This window comes from Mandrillus leucophaeus, unplaced genomic scaffold (assembly GCF_000951045.1).
Source record: "Mandrillus leucophaeus isolate KB7577 unplaced genomic scaffold, Mleu.le_1.0 Scaffold125, whole genome shotgun sequence".
Classification (NCBI taxonomy): domain Eukaryota; kingdom Metazoa; phylum Chordata; class Mammalia; order Primates; family Cercopithecidae; genus Mandrillus; species Mandrillus leucophaeus.
Genome location: NW_012100876.1, coordinates 812,976 through 831,634, shown reverse-complemented (window position 1 = coordinate 831,634; position 18,659 = coordinate 812,976). Strand labels below are relative to the sequence as shown.

Sequence of the window (18,659 nt, the reverse complement as noted above, 5' to 3'; positions counted from 1 at the left end):
TTACAGTGAGCCGAGATAGCGCCACTGCACTCCAGCCTGGACAACAGCAAGACTCCAACTTGAAACAAACAAACAAAACACATCCTGGCCAACTTGGAGAAATCTCATCTGTACTAAAAATACAAAAATTAGCCAGGCGTGGTGGTGTGCACCTGTAATCCCAGCTACTCAGGAGGCTGAGTCAGGAGAATTGCTTGAACCTGGGAGGTGGAGGTTGCAGTGAGCTGAGATTGTGCCACTGCACTCCAGCCTGGAGAGAGAATGAGGCTCCATCTCAAAAAACAAAACAAATACAACCCTTGAAAATCATTCAGATGTCCACTGACGGGACACTGGCTGAATGGACTGTGGTAGAGCTGCCCCTGTGGGGATATTCCCTAACGGTGAGAGTGAGTGATCCCCTACCACACTCATCAACTCGGAGGAATCCCAAAATAATGTCCTGGGACCCTTGTGACTGTAGTGGCAGGAGCCATGAAGCGAACCTGAGCAGGGGATTGTGACAGTTAGGGGCTCAGGCTCTGGGCCGGGGGCTTTAGGTTCCAGCTTTGCCTCTAACTGGAATGTGTTCCTGAGCCAGAGCCTGAGTTTCCTCATCGGCAAAATGAGGATGATTATGTACTTGCTTTATGGGTTGTCATGGAGATTGCAGGGGACAATTCACATAAAGCACATCATTACTGGGGGGGGGTATCCAGGTTCTTGGCATCTTGAACAAATAATTGGACAAGTCTAGGCATGGTGGCTCATGCCTGTAATCCCAGCACTTTGGAAGGCCGAGGCAGGTGGATCAGCTGAGGTCAGGAGTTCGAGGTCAGCCTCGACAACATGGTGAAACCCCGTCTTTACTAAAAATACATAAAAATTAGCCGGGTGTGATGTTGGGTACCTGTAGTCCCAGCTACTCAGGAGGCTGAGAGAGGAGAATTGCTTGAACCCGGGAGGCGGAGGTTGCAGTGAGCCAAGATCACGCCACTGCACTCCAGCCTGGCAGCAGAGACTCCCTCTCAAAAAAAAAAAAAAAAAAGGAAAAAGAAAAAGGACAAAGTGTACAGAGTGAGGAATGAATTAAGCAACAAAAGCAGAGATTGATTGAAAATGAAAGCATGTGCAGGAGTGGGCCAGAGCATAGGGCCTCAAGAGTCGTGTTACAGAATTTGTGGAGGTTTATGTACCCTCTAGAGGTTTCCACTGGTTACGTGGTGTACGCCCTCTGTCAATGAGGATGAAGTAAAGTTACAAAGTCATTTGACATACGCTCTATATAAATGGAGAGGATATTTCCTGTCATAGCTGAAGTGTTTCCATTTGATTTATTTTTATTTATTTTGAGATGGAATCTCGCTCTGTCACCCAGGCTGGAGTGCAATGGTGCGATTTCGGCTCACTGCAACCTCTGCCTCTCAGGTTCAAGTGATTCTCCTGCCTCAGCCTTCCTAGTAGCTGGAATTACAGGCACCCGCCACCATGCCCAGCTAATTTTTATATTTTTAATACAGACGGGGTTTCACCATGTTGGTTAGGATGGTCTCCAACTCCTGACCTCAAGTGATCAGCCCACCTTGGCCTCCCAAAGTGCTGGGATTACAGGCATGAGCCACTGCGCCTGGCCTCCATTTGATTTAGTCCTAGGAAGTCCTTATGTTCCTGTCTCTGAACCCCATTCTCCTGCCTCAGCATGACATTGTGTCTGACTAAAAGGTGGCATCTGTCTTGAAGGTGTCTTGGGGAGGCAGAGGGCGGAGGCCTCTGGGAGGGCCCGGGATCAGGGCTGGCTTTGGTCAGTTCTCCATGGCTCTGTGCTCAGCCCTCAGTGAGCCTCCTGCTGCTCTGTGTACTCTCAGGTTGACACTTGGAGGGCCCTTGTCCACAAGCCATGGGTTGGCAGCCTGCCCACTGTCCAGCGCAGGCCATGGTGGCCCCGTCTAGGTGGGGAGAGGCTCCTGGGTAGGGATGTCCCACTGCAGAGATGAAGATGAGGCAGCGACAACCATGTAGTGGAGTGGAAGGGGGAGTTTCCAGGAAAGAGGGCTCTGGGCCAAGCGTCCAATAGAAGATGGGGCACGCCGGCCTCGGGCTGGCCGTGAAAGCAGAGAGGAGTGAGATGTGGAAAGGAGACAGGAAGAATTTTCAGGGTGGTGAAGACACGGGGACATGAGAGAAACCACTGTGGCTGGAAAGGTGGGCATGAGGGAGCTTCAGATCGTTGACCAAGGCGGCAGATGCGTCTTCTGGTGGTGGCCTGGCTGGAAAGCCGGGTGAGGGGCTTCACTGTGTGTTCAGTCAGGCAAGAAACAATAGAGCCTGAGCCAGGAGACCGAGTGGGGCTTCAGGGAGTGACGCTGTCCTCCGCGTGGGCCTAGGAGCCACCGTGAGCCCGACACATCACCTTCCCCTGCAGGTGCTGGGTTCGGAGCCCTGTGGTACACAGTGTCCTGGTCATGGGCTATGGTGGCCTCACGTCCCTTTTCAACCTGGTGGTGCTGGCCTGGGCGCTGTGGACCCTGCGCAGGCTGCAGGTGCGGGCGGACGCACCGAATGCCAGGGCCTGCCATGACACTGTCACCGTGCTGGGCCTCACCGTGCTGCTGGGAACCACCTGGGCCTTGGCCTTCTTTTCTTTTGGCGTCTTCCTGCTACCCCAGCTGTTCCTCTTCACCATCTTAAACTCGCTCTACGGTAGGGCTGGAGGGCGGCCTGGAGGAAGCCACCTGGCAGGGGGTGTATGGCTGGTGGGATGTTCACTGCCAAAGGGGTTCAGGTGAAGGGGGCGAGTGGGGCACTGACATCCAACCCACAGCCCCATTAGCTAAGCTGGTGGGGACTACATCTGCATGAAGGTACTCTATGGTCTGGCCACAGCAGCTCTTCCAGCTCTGAGGCTCTGCCGCTGCTGGCCGCCTACAGTAAGAGATTCTGGGAGTTGCTCATGGGCCCCAGGGAGGCCAGCTTGCTGCAGCCACGGAGACCCTGGCCTCTGGGGAAGCCCATGCTGCCCCGTAGCACTCCCACCTACCAGCCTTTCTCTTGCAGGTTTCTTCCTTTTCCTGTGGTTCTGCTCCCAGCGATGCCGCTCAGAAGCAGAGGCCAAGGCACAGGTAGAGGCCTTCAGCTCCTCCCAGACAACGCCATAGTCTGGGCCTCCTGGCCTGGAACCCTCAGCCTCTCTGGCTGCCAGTAGCCTGAGGCCATGGATTCCGCTAGAGGGTGGCAGGCTTGCTACTGGACCCGAGGCCACTGTGACCCTCAAGGGGCCTTTTCCACTTCCACAGCCTCTCCAGGCACTGAGGGGAAGGTGTTGCTCTACCTCTCCCTGACATTTTGCTCCAGGGCAGATCCAACCTCACCTGGGGCAGCAAACTTTGTCCTGGCACCTGGGCCCAGCTTGCCAGGGATGTGGGCAGAGCACCAGCCTGGGCATCAAGGAGGCCAAGTTTCAAGACCTGGTTCTGAGTCTGTATGACCCTGGGCCTGCCACTTCTCACCGACCCTGGGTATCCACAGCTGTGACATGGGGGCAAGTGGCTTTGTCCAGCTTAACCCAGGAGCTTAGTAAAGATTGCATAAGACCAGGGGGAAGAGTGTCACTGTGGGGTGGGAATTCCCACAGCCTCCACCTGCTTGCTAGGGGCAGGATCTCATCCAAGCTGCCATGGAAGCACCTGCTCAGCCCTGTCATCTTCCTCCTGGGGAGGGCCAGACGGCATCTTGGCTTGGGGCAGGTGGGACCTACCCAGGGTCTGAGACTTTACTGGCCTATGCCTGAGGCCTCTTTTCCTTTAACTCCCTAAATTATGATGACTCCAAGTCCAAGCCCACCCTTCCCAAAGACTGGGAGGTTCAGCCCTTGCCAGAGGCTCCTCCTGCGTACTCCCAAGACTTCTACAGACCATTTGGACCAGTAGCCCATCCCACAGAGTTTTCTTGTGGGGCAGAGGAAAACACTTCTTTCTCCTCCTGCTGAATCAGCTGGACCCCAGTGACCTGGCTATTTGGTGATTGGGCAGGATTGAATTTGCCCTGGTAGGCGTGAGAGTGTGGGTTTTAAATCCAAAGCTCAGGCCATAGTTGCAGAGAATCACCCTTACCCCAGACCTGTCAGACCCTGTGGGAGACAGCGCTCATGAAGCCAGTGCGTTTCCGTGGACGAACACGAGGGGGCGCCGCTGGTCAACACTCAGAGGCCCTTGGTGCCAAGACTGCATCTGGAATAGCTCAAACACCTGTTTGCAGACCCCATGCACCAGCTGGAGGGGCCGTAATTGCAGGACTGTGCCTGCTGAGTGACCCACTTCCTCCAGGAGGAAAGGCAAGACACATTTACACGGCCATTTGTCTCTTTTCCCAATGCGCCGTTGCGCTGTCACTTTTGGGGGCTGCACCCCAGATATAGCTGGCACCAGAGCAGGGCTGGGGTAGGTGCTCAGGGCCCTGCCCCAGGCCATCGGGCAGTTTTGATGACCTTGAAGGTCACAGGCAGAAAATGGGAGCAGGATTTTCTCTGGAAAAGTTCTCTTGGGACATCTTCTGCTCTTCTGTACATTTCTAGACGCAAGTAACTCCTTCACCAAGCAGTGAGTGGCACAGGCTCTGGAGCCAGGCTGCTTGGGCTCCAGTGCCAGCTCTGCCACTTGCTAGCTGTGAGACTGTGGACAAGCCACTCAGCCTCTCTGTGCCTCAGTTTTCCTATTTGTAAAATAGAGGTCAGTGGTACCTATTTTGAGGACTAAGTAAAATAATTCAAATAAAGAGACTTGGCACAGAGTAAGTGCTCAGTAAACGGTTACTGGTATTATCATTAGTATTTTTGCTATTATTATTATTAACAATGTTGGCTGAGTTTCAGAGGCCAGCCTGTCCAAGCCCCAGGCCCAGCTCTGCTCAACCTTGCAGGCACAACCCCTTCTTAGGCACATCTCACCATGCCTCAGTTTCTTTCCCCAGAGGGGCCTCTACTCCCACCTAGCTGGCTTTCTGCTGTTCTAGGAATAGTCCCCACACAGTGCAGCCTCCAGGCCATGCCACATGTCCCCCGACCTCCCAGTTCCCCAATCTTCCAGTCTATTGAAATTCCTGGTGGTCATTTGTCACAGCTTCTACAAAATCGCCCCAGTGGTGGATAGAGAAGGCCTCTTTCCCACGCTAACTAACTCCAGGCAGAATCTCCCCACCCCCACCACCATCTGGGTGATGTGAGCACCCATCCAAGCTCCCATGGTTAAGCCCAGGCTCTCCAGGCCTTGGTGGGGGGGTCCCCATGCTAATGAGGGTCCCGAGGAATCATGGGAACCTTTAGCTCTTCTCTTGGGCAGCTCCAGGGAGCGGGGACACAGGCTCCTGCTGTGGCTGGGTTTGCATAGAGCCCCCCAGCCCAGAGCCTGGCTCCAGACCTCACCAAGCCCAGGGCTGCCTAAGGGAGGATGTGGCCACAGTGACACGGGATGAGACTGGCAGTTCCAGGAAGCAACCCCAAGCTTGTGGCCCTGAGCCCCGCTGGGGTCCAGGCCCTGGGCAGGGACCACTTCCTGGAAATATCTCACCTGGGTGTGGGGGAGGGACTGAGGGAGATGGTGTGGAACCAGGATCCCGTGTCCCCCTTCCTCTCCCTCCCAGCAAAGCCCAGATGGGGCCCTGGGGCCCTGGGGCCCGAGGGCCAGCTCTTGGGAGCTTCCAGACTCTGCCGGAGGATGGAATGGGGTGGAGTCTGGGGGCTGCTGTTCAGGGCCAGGGACTCAGAGCAGGCACTTGGTGAACGGATGACATGTAAATGTCAACGGGACCACAGATTAGGAGATTTCTGTGTGTGGTTTTGTTACTGTTATTTCAGAAAGGGGTGTTTGCATGTATGTGTGTGCGGGGCTATTGAAAATAGGGTTGTCAGATAAAATACCAGATGCCCAATTGGGAAGACATACTAAAACATTATTCGTTGTTTACCTGGATTCACATGTAGCAGGGTATCCTTTGTATTGATATATTTTGATTTTTGCTAAACCTGGAAACTCTAATGAGAAGAGCATTGGCTCAGGAGTCCGGGGTGTGGACTCTTCACTCTCTAAATCCACCCAGGCTGTGCTGAGGGGGCAGCCCCCCGGCCCACTGGATGAGTCCCCCTCATTCACAGCCCACTCAGCTTGAGGTGTTCCTATTGCCAGTCAAAGCCGCCTCCAGAAACCCCAAGGGGTCTGCCTTGGGTGTCCCCACCCCTGCTATCAGCCCTGGTGCAGACCTAGCCTCCATCTCCTGCAGAGGCCCCGTGGCCTCCCTGCCTCCCCACTCCCAATTCCAACTTCACCCAGAAGCTAGAGGGTGTTTTCCATCCTGCAGCCTGCCCGTGTCCTCCCCTGCGGAAGCCCTTCCACGGCACCCCCTCTTCATTGCCACACTCCCCACTGGAACTGGAAAGGCTCAGGGTCCGGCTTGTGTCCCCCTCTCCAGCTGTGTCTTACCACTCCTTCCCCCCTCCTCCTCGGTGCTGCCACACTGGACAGCTTTCAGTTCCCTGAACAGGTTCTTTCTCATCTCTGGGCTGTTCTCTGTCTGGAAGGCTCTCCTGTGCGTCTCGTTTGTGGAGTGATGGCGACACATCCTTCAAGTCTCAGCCTTGCACATCCTCATTCCCCTCAGTCCAGACTGGGAAGTGGTCCCTGACCTGCAAATCTAGGGTGGAGCCTCCTTTCAGCCCCATTATCCCTGCCCTCCCCCTGTGACAGACGTTCTTTCTCTGTGTTATGACTGTCCCTGTCTGTCTCAGCTGCCAGACCGAGAGCATTTTGGAGACAGGTGCTGTGCCTCATTGACTCATTCATTCACCCATCACGTAATTGTTAAACACTTGTTATATTCTAGGCACTGCACTAGTTGCTGAGGATATATAAATGAACAAGTCATCACATTCTTGTGGGGAAGGAATGTCTTACACTGAACAGTTTAACAAAGAGACAGACAGGACAGGTGGTGACAAGTGCTGAGAAGAAAAATTAAGGAGGGTGAGGGAATAGAGTGGCCAAGAGCCTGGGTTTCAACAGAAGGAGCTGGAGAATGAACCCAGGGGCGCTGGAGCTGGGGGCGTGGGAGAGTATCAGAGAGCTGGCATGAACTGGCTTATCGCCTGGAGGGGAGGGCTGGTTCCAAAGCCAGTCTTATAGCAAATTTTTTCATTCTGTTTTCTGGCTGAATAATATTTCACTGTGAATATACCACATTTTGTTTAACAATTCATCTTTTTTTTTTTTTTTTTTTTTTTTTGAGACAGAGTCTTGCTCTGTTGCCCAGGCTGGAGTGCAGTGACACAAACACGGTTCACTGTAGCCTCGACTTCCTGGGCTCAAGTGATTCTTCCACTTCAGCCTCCCAAGTAGCTGGGACTACAGGCACATGCCACCACACCCGGCTAAATCTTTTATTTTTTGTAGTGATGGAGTTTCACCATGTTGCCCAGGCTCGTCTCAAACTCCTGGCCTCAAGGGATCCCTCTGCCTTGGTGGCCCAAAGTGCTGGAATTACAGGTGTGAGCCACCAAATCCAGCTGGGACTTTTTTTTTTTTTTTTAAAAAGCAAGTTGCCAAGAAATGTACACAGTCCATAGTCTCCCTATTTTTTTTTTTTTTTTTTGTGTGTGAGATAGAGTCTTGCTCTGTCCCCTAAGCTGGAGAACAGTAACACAATCTTGGCTCACTGCACCCTCTGCCTCCCAGGTTCATTGGATTCTCTTGCCTCAGCCTTCCCAAGTAGCTGGGACTACAGACGTGCGCTACCGTGACCGGCTAATTTTTGTGTTTTTGGTAGAGACAAGTTTTGCCATCTTGGCCATTCCGGTCCTGAACTCCTGACCTCAGGTGATCCGCCCGCCTCAGTCTCCCAAAGTGCTGGGATTACAGGTGTGAGCCACCGCGCCTGGCTGAGACTTTTTAAGCTATTAAAAATATAATATATTCTGAGAGTGGTGGTGATTGCAGAACTATATATATAAAAACTCACAGAACTGCTCATTTAAAAAGTAAATTGTACTGTGTTTAAATTTACTCCAATAAACTTGACTTCTAAAAGTTGATAGAGGCCGGGCACAGTGGCTCATGCCTGTAATCTCAGCACTTTGGGAGGCTGAGGTGGGGCAGATCACAGGGTCAGGAGTTTGAGACCAGCCTGACGAACGTGGTGAAACCCTGTCTCTACTAAAAATACAAAAATTAGCTGGGTGTGGTGGCACATGCCTGTAGTTCCAGTTACTTGGGAGGCCAAGGCAGGAGAATTGCTTGAACCTGGGAGGGAGAGCGGTTGCAGTGTGCTGAGATTGCACCTTTGCGCTCCAGCCTGGGTGACAGAGTGAGACTCCATCTAAAAAAAGAAAGAAAAAAAAAAAGATAGAATAGGGAGAAACTGACAAATGTACCACCAACGTGGCATATTTAAAATGCTTCTCTTAATTATTGATAGCAAAGCTGAAAAAAATAGCAAAGATTTCAGCAACAAGATTAAACTTGATCTAATGGACAGTGATTCAATCCCACCTTCCACAGTTAGGCGCTCCCCAAGCAATCATGGACCATTTACAAAAATTAATTGTATGCCAGATTAGAAAGCAAGTTCCAAAACTTTTCAAAGAAGAGGTACAGGTCAATTATCCCTTACCCATAATGCTTGGGATCAGAAGTGCTTAGGATTTTGGATTTCTTTTTTTTTTCCTTATTTGGAGTATTTGCATTGTATACATACTGGTTCAGCATCCCTAACCTGAAAATTTGAAATCCAGAATGGTCCAATGAGCTTTTCTTTTCTTTTCTTTTTCCTTCCTTCCTTCCTTCCTTCCTTCCTTCCTTCCTTCCTTCCTTCCTTCCTCCCTCCCTCCCTCCTTCCTTCCTTCCTTCTTCTCTCCTTCCCTCGCTTCCTTCCTCCCTCCCTCCCTCCCTTCTTTCTTTTCTTTCTTTCTTTCTTTCTCTTTCTTTCTTTCTTTCTTTCTTTCTTTCTTTCTTTCTTTCTTTCTTTCTTTCTCTCTCTCTCTCTCTCTCTCTTTCTTTCTTTCTTTCTTTCCTCTTTCTTTATTTCCTTTCTCTCTTTCTTTTCTCTCTCTCTCCCCTCCTTCTATCCCCCCCTCTCTCTGTTTCTTTTTTTTTGGGGACAGAGTCTTGCTGTGTTGGCCAGGGTGGAGTACAGTGGCACTATCATAGCTCACCAAGTATACTGGGCTCAAGGGATCCTCCTACTTCATTTTCCTAAGTAACTAGGACTACAGGTGTGCACCACCACACCTGGCTAATTTTTAAAATTTTGCAGAGACAGGGTCTCACTATGTTGTCCAGGTTGGTTTCAAACTCCTGGGCTCAAGTGATCCTCTCACCTCAACATCCCAAAGTGCTGGGATTAACGGCGTAAGCTACTGTGTCCAACCCCAATGAGCATTTGAGTGTCATGTCTGTGATTTAAAAGTTTTTAATTTTGGGCCAGGTGTGGTGGCTCATGCCTGTAATCACAGCGCTTTGGGAGGTTGAGGTGGGCACATCACTTGAGGTCAGGAGTTCGAGACTAGCCTAGTCAACATGGCAAAACCCTGTTTCTACTAAAAACAGAAAAATTAGCCGGGCATGGTGGTGCACACCTGTGGTCTCAGCTACTCGGGAGGCTGAGGCAGGAGAATCACTTGAACCCAGGAGGCAGAGGTAGCAGTGAGCCGAGACTGTGCCACTGCACTCCAGCCTGGGCGACAGAGTGGGACCCTGTCTTAAAACAACAATAGCAACAAACACAGCAAACAAAAAAATATAAAAGTTTTAAATTTTTGAGCATTTTGGATTTTGGATTTTCAGATTAGGGATACTCAACCTGTATTTGATAGAGGACATTCTTAGATCATAATGCAATGAAGTTAGAGGGTAATAACAAAAACACAATTTAAAAAATCCCCATATATTTAGGAATTTGTCACACGGATCAACAAACTGACCAAAGAAACAGAGAAGAAAGCCCAGAAGAAGATGCAGGCAGATGTGGAGCTCTGAGCTCTGCCAGTGGGAACACGTCAGATCGGTGTGCAAGAGCAACTATTCATTACTCAGAGTGGGTAAAGTTGGTTGTTCATGTGAGGGGAAAGTGCAGTTGGATCGCTACCTTATAGCATAACCAAGACGCAGTTCCAAATGGATTAATAATAGAGGTACAACTTTAACACCGTTTGGAGAAAACATAGGTTAATATCTTTCTGCCTTCAGGGAAAGAATTCTTAAATAAAATACACCAAAAAGCATTAACTGTGATACAATAATTGATACAATTAAAAAATAACAATTTTGTTTCCCCAAAGATACCATTAAGCAAGTGAAAACACAAGCTAAATCTGCGAGAGACATATACACATACACGTGTATGATCAGGATTGGTATCAAAAACCCCTATGGACTAGCAAGAAAAGGATAAATGGGCAAAAAAACCCATGAACCAGCATTTCACCAAAGATGAAACAGCTATGGCCAAAAAAACATGACGAGATGCTTAAGCCCACTGGCGATCAGGCACATGGAAATCAAGACCACAACGAAACATCATCCTCCACACGTTTGATTGGTAAACATTACGATGTCTGACACCGCTCAGTGTTGGCAAGGACGTGGTTCAACAGGAACTCTCAGAATTGTTGGTGAGAGTGTAATTAGTTCAAGCACTTTGGAAAAGCAGTTAGGCATTTCTCTTTGTATAGAGCAGGGGTCCCCGACCCCCAGGCCGTGAACTGGCTGGGGCGAAATCATTATCACCTGAGCTCTGCCTCCTGTCAGATCAGGGGCAGCATCAGACTCTCATAGGACTGAGAACCCTATTGTGAACTGTGCATGCGAGGGATCTAGATTGTGTACTCCTTATGAGAATCTAATGCCTGATGATCTGAGGTGGAACAGTTTCATCCTGAAACCATTCCTCGCTGTGCACCCCAAATCTGTGGAAAAATTGTCTTCCATGAAACCAGTCCCTGGTGCCCAAAAGGTTGGGGATCGCTGGTATGGAGGCACACTGGCAAACCTATGCTCTGGCAAATCTACCTCCCTACTATATCTAAGGGGAAGCCTTGCAGTGTTCCTAGAGACACACCTGAGAATGTTCATAACAACATTGTTAGTAATCACAGAAACAGCCCAACTTCCCCTTGATAGGAGAGTGGCCTTGTGGTATCATCACAGAACAGAACATTCTAAACCTCTAAAGCGAATGGACCACAGCTACCAGCCACAGCGTGGGTGAAGCTAAGACACATAGGTGTTGATTAAAAAAAACAAAAAAAAAAAAGTCCCAGAGACTACAGTTTCATACCTTTAAAAATTTTACTTATTTTACTTTTTTTTTTTTTTTTTGAGACAGAGTCTTACTCTATTGCCCAGGCTGGATTCCAGATTCCAGTGGCATGACCTCGGCTCATTGCAACCTCCACCTCCTGGGTTCAAGCAATTCTCCTGCCTCAGTTTCCTAAATAGCTGGGACTACAGGTGCATACCACCACGTTCAGCTAATTTTTGTATTTTTAGTAGAGATGGGATTTCACCGTGTTGGCCATATGATCCTCCCACCTCAGCCTCTGGAGTAGCTGGGACTACAAGCACACCACCACACCCAGTTATTTTTATTTTTTATTTTTTGTAGAGACGGAGATCTCACTATGTTGCCCAGGCTGAGATTACAGGCATGTAATCTTGGTGGATATGCCTTTTTTTGTTTTGGAGACAGTGTCTTGCTCTGTCACCCAGACTGGAGGGCAGGGGTGCAATCTCGGCTCACTGCAACCTCTGTATTCCAGGCTCAGGCAATTCTCTTGCCTCAGCCTCCCAAGTAGCTGGAGTTATAGGCGTGTGCCACCATACCTGGCTAATTTTTTGTATTTTTAGTAGAGATTGATTTTCATCATGTTAGCCAGGCTGGTCTCAAACTCCTGGCCTCAAGTTGATCTGCCTACCTCGGCCTCCCAAAGTGCAGGGATTACAGGCGTGAGCCACCCGCCCAGCCCATACATTTTTAATAATGGTTTAATGCCAAGAAAAAGTAAGTAATACATATCTGAACACTTACACTGCACTGAACTTTACAGACAGAGCTGTAAAGGGTACATACAAAATTCAGGATGCCTCTGGGGTTGGGGAGGGGAGGTAAGGAAGGGTAGGGGAGACTCAGGAATTTGGATTTTATTTGCAGGCAAAGGAGGGAGCACTGTTTCTAAGAAGAGTGATGATACCACCGTATTATTGAAAAATGATGAAAGAGAGCGTGGGGGAAACGGCTGTCTTCCATATTCAGGCTTTTTCTTCTCTGAGCCCATTTCCTCCCTAGCAATGATAAGAGGAAAACACTCCCGGTGAGTCAGATGCTCTCTAAATATGGTTGCCTGTTGAATGTTGACACCAGCCCTGTGTTTAGTGTCATCCTGGGAACACGCATGAGAAGCTGAAGCACAGACAGGTTAAGTGGCTCGCCCAGGGTCACATAGGTACTCAGCGCTGGAGCTGAGATCACACCAGGCTCTGCTTCCCCACCAGAACCGTGAGAGGTTAGGAGTGACCCTACTGGACAGGGATATCTGAGGTGGGAGGGGCTGTGTGTGTGCTCATGCTGAGGCCGGCATGCTGAGAACATCAACCTCAATTTTCCTCCCCACAGGGTCCGGCGGGGAGGCAGGGAGCAAGGTCGTTAAGGATGGGCAGGGTGAGGGGGGGATTCCCTGACAGCCTGGGTTCTGCCCCTCACTCGCTACAGGCCCACGAAAGCCTCTTGGCCTCTCTGAGGTTCTGTATTCTCACCTGTCAAACGGGGGTTGTCCTGGGTGTTACTTCAAGGGCTGATGAGAAAGGGGTGAGTGTCCTGGCTCACTGCCTGGCGTGACAAGCAATGCATAAATGTATGCTGTATGAGTCACCTGTCCACGGTGGCCCCAGCAGCTCTCTCTAGCAGGGTTTGGCCAAGACTAGGTCCTTCAGAGTGCAAGCAAAGTCCTGGTTTAGTGCCTAGCACACTATAGATGTGGCAAACTGTGTCCAAGAGTGTTTTGATGGGAACCTGCCTGGATGACAGAAGATCAGAGTGTTCTGGAAGGTCCTGCCCTTCCCAGCTTCTCACAGCCCCTACGGCCCCCAGCAGCCAAGCGAGGCTCTGGAGTGATCATTCCCATAGTAACCACCAGGGGTCAGGCTGGCCACTTCTGCCTTCTTCCCTTGTCCCAGCACCTGTGGGTGGCGATGACGTCCCTGCCATCTATGAGGAGGAGCATTTCCAACAAGAGCAGATTTGAGGCCCTGGCTTGACTTTCCCAGTCCTGTTAAAGAAGAACATTGGTAAGTGTGTCCATCCATCTGTTGGACTATCTGTTGTTCTAACCCATCCATTTATACTTCTGTCCATTCATCCATTTATCTGTTCATTCTTTTGTCTGCCCATCCATCCGTTATCCCTTTGTCTTCTATTTCCTCAGCTATCCATTCATCTCTTCCTTCATCCAGCCATTCATCTGACTATCTATCTGTCCATTGTCCTCCACCCGTCATCCATCCATCCTTCCTCCTTCATCTACTCATCTGTCCATCTGTCCATTCTAATGTCTGTGCATCCATCTGTCCATCCATCCATCCATCCGTCCATCCATCCATCCATCCATCCATCCATCCTTCCTTCCTCCTTCATCCGCTCATCTGTCCATCTGTCCATTCTAATGTCTGTGGGTTTACCTCTCCATCCATCCATCCATCCATCCATCCATCCATCCATCCATCCATCCAATGTTCAAACACCTGTCCATCTACCCTCTGTCTATCCAACATGCAGTGAGACCTTCTGTTGAGCCAGGACTTGCTCAGCTCCAGGGTACCCTATGAAGGAAGGAGACCTGGTTCCCGCTTCTGCCACTTCACTCCCCCACCTTTGGCTCACCATTTGCTGGGGCCTGGAGAGGTATTAGGCAGTGCTAACATAGTGAGATGTGTGTGGTCAAGCTTGGGAGTGCAAAAATGTCATATTTCTTTATTATTTTTTACATCACATTAGACTCCAAGGCCTTCCATCCCCTGCATGGGTAGGAAATTCAATTTGTCTTTTGTGGAGAAGGCCCTTGGGTTAAACAAAAATCTGGGTGGCCTAGGTTGCTTGCTCCTGGAAGGAAAACGGGGAAAGGGCCTGGGGTTAGACTTCATGGTCTCATCGTGGTTCTCTGCACCCTCCAGGCTTGGTCCAGGGAAAGCTTTGCTAAGGCTGAGAAGCCTCCTTCTCAGAAGCACCCCGGACCTGCTTTCAGGCTGTGCCTGGCACAGTGGGAGTCTCTGGTCTCAGACAGGCCCTGCATTTGTTCCCTTACCCAGGAACCCGAACCCAGGCTGCAGGAACACAGACCTCTCCGGAGTGCCTGGAGCCTGTGGGCTTGGCTGCTTCCGCTAGTGGGTGTTAGAGTGGGGAGAGAGGTGTCAACCAGCCTGAGTCAGGCGGTGCAGGGCAGGAGGGTTTCCTATGGAAGGTGACTTCTACACCAAGACCACAGTGTTGAATAGGGTTAGGCAGGAGAAAAGGGAGGGGAAGTGGCACAGGCTTGGGGTTGGGGGTGATTGGGTGAGAAAGAGAATGCAGGAGAGTGGGCTTGGTGAGCAGAGTGGTGGTGGGAGGAGCTGGAGAGAAACTGGAAAAATAAGGAAGGGCCAATTACGGTGCTCGGGAAGTAAGGAGATACTGAAGGTCTTTGACCAGGGGAGTTCCTGATCCAAGTGGTGTTTCAAAAAGATCACTGTGGCAGTGGGTGGAGACAGGTTGCAGTGGCATCCAGGGAGGAGTCGCTGTCCTAGATTGTCCTTGAGCATCAGCAGCAGATGATGGTGAGCCACCCCACCTGGGTCGTGCTGCCACCAGGAATGAAGGGAGGGGTGAGGCTCTGGGAGGTGTTGGGAGGTAGAACCCACACTGCAGGTCAGGTGAGGGTGGGGCATCATCAAGGCTGAAGTCTTGGACTCTTGTGTAGTTGGGGTGGCCTGTCTGTAACTAAGGTGGGGAACCCAAGGGAGGGAAGAGAATTGGTGATGTGTGTGGGTCGGTTTGGTTGATAGATTGATGGATTTTCAGAGACAGGATCTACTCTGTTGCCTAGGCTGGAGTGCAGTGGCACAATCAGAGCTCACTGTAGCCTTAAACTCCTTGGCTCAAGTGATCCTCCCATCTCAGCCTCCTGAGTAGCTGCAACTACCAGTGTGCATCACGATGCCCAGCTATTTTTAAATTCTTCTGTAGAGATGGGGGTCTTGCTTCATTGCCTAGGCTGGTCTTGAACTCCTGGCTTCAAGTGACCCTCCTGCCGCAGCCTTCCAAAGCATAAGGATTATATGTGTGAACCACCATGCCTGGGCTAGTTATTTATTTTTAAGCATTAAAAAATGGTGAACTATGCAGAATACACAGAATATACCCATAGTTTAACAAAAATGATAAAGCAAATCCCTATGTAACTACAACCCTGGTAAAGAAAGAGAACATTGCCACCACCCCAGAAACCCCCATCCCCAATGCTCCATCACAACCTCACTGTGCTGGAGAGGGAAACACTATTCCAACACTTAGAGGAATCTCTCTCTCACTTTTATTTATGATTTTACCACCTGTACAGTTGTAAACAATACAGTTTTAGCTCTTTCGTGTTAGTTTAGAAACAATACAGTTTTAGTTTTGCTTATTTTGGAAGATTACGTGAATGAAACCCACCTTCCTTTACTCAGTGTTATGTTTGTAAGCTTCATCTGCTTTGCTGTATGTAGAAGTAGTTCATTCCTGTTCATTGCTGTATACTATTCCAATATGTGAACATACTCTGATTTATTAATCCATTCATTTCCTGATGGATGTTGGGATGTTTGCAGGTTAAAGCTGTTACGAACAATGTTACTATAAGCATTCTTATAGGTGAGTAGGTACAAATATGCATGTACTTCTGCAGGCTATGTATCTGGAAGTGGACCGTCTGAACCACAGGTCATGAGCATCTTCAATGTTACTAGATAATGCCTGCTTTCTAAAGTGGTTGAACAAATTTACAGCCCCACCTAGCCATCCTCTGCCCCCTCCTAAGTGCTCCACAGAGCCACACTCTGTATGGCTAATTTGGGGGAAATCTCATGGGTGTGTCGTGATGGCTCATTGTTATTTTAAATTGTATTTCCGGCATGTATTTATCGGCCAGTTGGATTTCCTCTTTTGAAGTGCCTATTCAAATGCTTTTCCAGCTTCTTATTGGGTCATTTGGCTTTATAGCAGACACATTTGGGGCCAGCATCACTCTGATTTCAGCCTCCATGTCATGGAGCCTCCCACTGCCAGAGAGTCAGTCTTTCCACATTCTACCCCAGGGACTCCTCCAACCATGTAGGAAAGCCTGGAATGGTGGAGAAATGCTCCAGCCTCCTGACCTTCATGGAAACAACCCTGGAACTCTCAGGGGCCTTGGAGGTCCCAAAGGAACCCAGTCTTCAGTACCTATAGCAGTGACCTTGACAATGCCTGTGAACTGGGTTTCTATCTCCCTCCCTCACCAACTCCTGCTCCTGGCATGACCTTCTAGATATACTGCCTGTACCCAAGTCTTTGTCTCAGGCTCACTCTTCATTTCTTCCTTGTCCATTTGTAGGAGGTATTTATGTATTCTGGATAGTACTCCTTTGTCAGTTATATTATTGTCAATATATTCTCCCATTCTATGAATTTTCTTTTTCACTTTTTTTCCCTGCTGTCTTTTGACAAACAGACATTCTTTAGTTTAATATATTCTAATTGACTAAACTCTTACTTCTGGTTAGTTTATGTTATGGCCTGGAAATTTAATAGCTTTTCACCCATAGATCTTTAATTGATTTTGGTGACTGGTACGTGCTAGGGTCAAATTTCATTTTTTTCCCATAGGGATACCCAACTGTTCTAGCACCATTTATTGAAAAGTCAACTCTTCCTTCAATGTTCAGAAATGTCACCTCTGTCATAAACTAGGCAGCCACATATGTATTGGACTACTGGTGAGTGCCCTAACTTGTATATTTCTGCATGTCTTAAATTATTTCTCAATTCAGTTTTAGAATTTTATCTGGGTTTTGCACATTTCCATTTAGATTTATTTCTCAGTACTTGATATATTTTGAAGTGTTATAAATGATGGTCATATTAGTTATGGCCATGTAACAAATCACTCCAACACTCAGTGGCTAAAACAACAAATATTTATCTCCCCATTTTTGTGTGCCAGGAATCCAGAGGTTGCCTAGCTGAGTGGCTCTGGCTCACGGTCTTTTATGAGGCTTCAGTCAAGTTGGAGGACAGGGCTGAGGTCTCATCTGAGGGCCTGACTGTGGAGGTGATCCACAAGGCTGCCTCATGACATGGCAGCTAGCTTCACCCAGAGCAAGTGATCTGAGAGAGAGAGAGAGTATGAGAGAGAGAGAGAGAGAGAGAGAGAGAATCCAAGATGGAAGCCACACTCTTTACAACCTAATATCAGAAGGGACATCCCATGATTTCTGCCATATTCTATTCATTAGAAGTTAGTCACTAAATCCAGCCCATACAAGAAGATGAGATTACACAAAGGAGTGAATACCAGGAAGTAGGGTTCACTGGGAGACTGCTTTAGAGGCTGCCTATTGCAGTGATTTTTAAAAATTTTCATTTCCTAATTCTTATGGCTACTATATAGTATTACATAATTATTATTATTTTTGAGATACAGTCTCACTCTGTTGCCCAGGCTGGAGTGCAGTGGTGCCATCTTGGCTCACTGCAACCTCTGCCTCCCAGGTTCAAGTGATTCTTGTGCCTCAGCCTCCCAAGTAGTTGGGAGTATAGGCACATACCACCATGCTCAGCTAATTTTTGTATTTTTAGTAGAGATGCCATTTCACTATGCTGGCCAGGCTGGTCTCAAACTCCTGGCTTCAAGTGATCCACCTGCCTCAGCCTCCCAAAGTGCTGAGACTGCAGATATAAGCAACTATGTCTGGCCTCATAATGATGTTTTAATATTGATTTTTGTATTCAGCAACCTTGCTAAACTCTCTTGTTGAATCTAATAGTTTATCTGTGGATTGCTTTGCATTTTTCATGTACTCATCATATCATCCATGAATGATAAAGTTCATTTTTATCTTTCCAAACCTTGTATGTTTTATTTTATTTTATTTCTTTTCCTTGGTACACAGGCCAGGTCTTACAGAACAAGAGTTTAACAGCTGTGGTAATGGTGAGCTTCCTTATCTCGTTACCAATCTCCAGGGAAAAGTTTTTAACAGTTTCACCTGAAAGTATACTATCTGCTGTAGGGTTTCATATACCTGTATATTTAATCAGATATTATCAGATTTAGGGAGTTCCCTTCTGTTTCCAGTTTGCTAAGAGTTTTTGTTTGTTTTAAAATCATGAATGAATGTTGAATTTTGTCAAACATCTCTTTGCATATATTATGATCATTATTAGAATTTTGATATTTTAATGTCATGAATTACATTAATTTTTTTGGTAATATAAACTATGTGTCGCATTTGTTAAACCTAACATTATCCTTTTATATGTTACTGGATTTAGTTTACTAATTTTTTAAAAGAATTTTTGCATCGATGTTCTTGAGAAAGAGTAGCCTGTAAGTTTTCTTTCTCATACTGTCTTGTTGGGTTTTGGCGTCAAGA

At 48.4% G+C, this 18,659-nt stretch overlaps 1 protein-coding gene across 1 annotated transcript in view; it reads left to right on the top strand.

Moving 5' to 3' along the window:
* ADGRG5 (adhesion G protein-coupled receptor G5) overlaps positions 1-4,780 on the top strand; it is a 37,851-nt gene extending 33,071 nt beyond the window's left edge. Inside the window, exons 11-12 of the mRNA XM_011971834.1 lie at positions 2,402-2,679; positions 3,034-4,780. Of these exons, the coding sequence (XP_011827224.1) occupies positions 2,402-2,679; positions 3,034-3,134 (379 nt within the window). The 3' untranslated portion in view covers positions 3,135-4,780. The remainder of the gene's footprint in view (positions 1-2,401; positions 2,680-3,033) is intronic.
* The last annotated feature ends 13,879 nt before the right edge of the window (positions 4,781-18,659 follow it).